The 1,242-nt window shown below is 40.5% G+C and overlaps 1 protein-coding gene across 1 annotated transcript in view; it reads left to right on the forward strand.

Annotated features, from left to right (window-relative positions):
• LOC21399091 (uncharacterized TPR repeat-containing protein At1g05150) overlaps positions 1-865 on the forward strand; it is a 2,729-nt gene extending 1,864 nt beyond the window's left edge. Inside the window, exon 2 of the mRNA XM_024165043.1 lies at positions 19-865. Coding sequence (XP_024020811.1) covers positions 19-840 — 822 coding nt within the window. The 3' untranslated portion in view covers positions 841-865. The remainder of the gene's footprint in view (positions 1-18) is intronic.
• Positions 866-1,242: the final 377 nt, after the last annotated feature.

The raw sequence follows: 1,242 nt of genomic DNA on the forward strand, positions 1-1,242 counted from the left end.
AGGACTATGTTGAGACAGGACTTATCGCCCGCTCTTCAGATAAGGGCTTTTCAAAGGATCACTAGATTGGGTCGCTGCGATGTGGAGCTGCTGAAGAAGGAAATGGGTGATAAGGATGTGCCGGTGTCCTACTCTGGTGGTGGTGTTCCTGAGAGATCAATACGCAAGCCTAACTTGGAAGAAGTACTTCGCAGATTACTCAACTTTCTCAAGCCCGAGACGTTTCAGGGAGCTGTTAAGGCCATAAACGAGAGGATACTCTCTGTCTTGGATGATAAGGGCACAGGGAGGGTGGATTTGGGCATGTTTTATGCTGTTTTAGCCCCTATTTGCTCTGGCCCTCCAGAGAAGCGTAAAAGAATTGCCTACGATGCGCTCTTATGGCGTCCTGTGAATGAAGGCGGTTCTCAGATTAAGAAAGTGGATGCTACTGGATATATCAAAATGCTTAGGTCTATATATGTCCCTTCACAAGGGGTGAGTGAGATATTGGAAGTCCATGGAGAAACGGATGATTCAATGGTGTCCTTTTCCGAGTTTCTTTCCATGTTTGATGACGCAGATTGGGGTTTTGGTATAATGTCAACTTTGTTGAAGCTTGAGACTGGAGACACGAACCGCCATGGTCATCATATCTGCTCCGTTTGCCGCTACCCAATAATTGGTTCTCGCTTTAAGGAGATGAAAGCTCATTTTAGTTTGTGTAATCAATGCTACAGTGAGGGGAAGGTGCCTTCTTCCTACAAGCAGGAAGAGTACAGATTCAAAGAGTATGGAAGTGAGACCGAAGTAATGAAAGATAAATGCATGTGCTTTACTTTGCAGTCCAATAATGATTGATTCATAGTCAGATTTTTTTTTTTCACTCTTTTTTTGGCGTTTCTGTTGATCCTGTATTATCCCTTTTTCTGTTCGTGTTATATTCTAGTTGTTCAGTGTGAATTATACAATCTATCGAAGGTGTTCAGAGGGCTCTTGCCAATGTATAATAAATTGTTTAAGCGGCGACTTTAATCTCTATCTGCTAATATCATTTGTGGAACATCTTTTTCTTCATCAGCTTATAGCGTGTCATTTATGGCGTCTCATTTATATCATTTGTGGAATATCATTTATAGCGTGTCATTATGTAGAATACTAGTTTCTGTAGCTTTGTCCACTCGTTTTTATTTTTTATTTATTTTTATTTTTTGGTTATCTTAAAGAGGGTTGTACAAGTATACTACTTAAGCTTATAAGATG

Source organism: Morus notabilis, unplaced genomic scaffold (genome assembly GCF_000414095.1).
Source record: "Morus notabilis unplaced genomic scaffold, ASM41409v2 Scaffold195, whole genome shotgun sequence".
NCBI classification, from domain to species: Eukaryota; Viridiplantae; Streptophyta; class Magnoliopsida; order Rosales; family Moraceae; genus Morus; species Morus notabilis.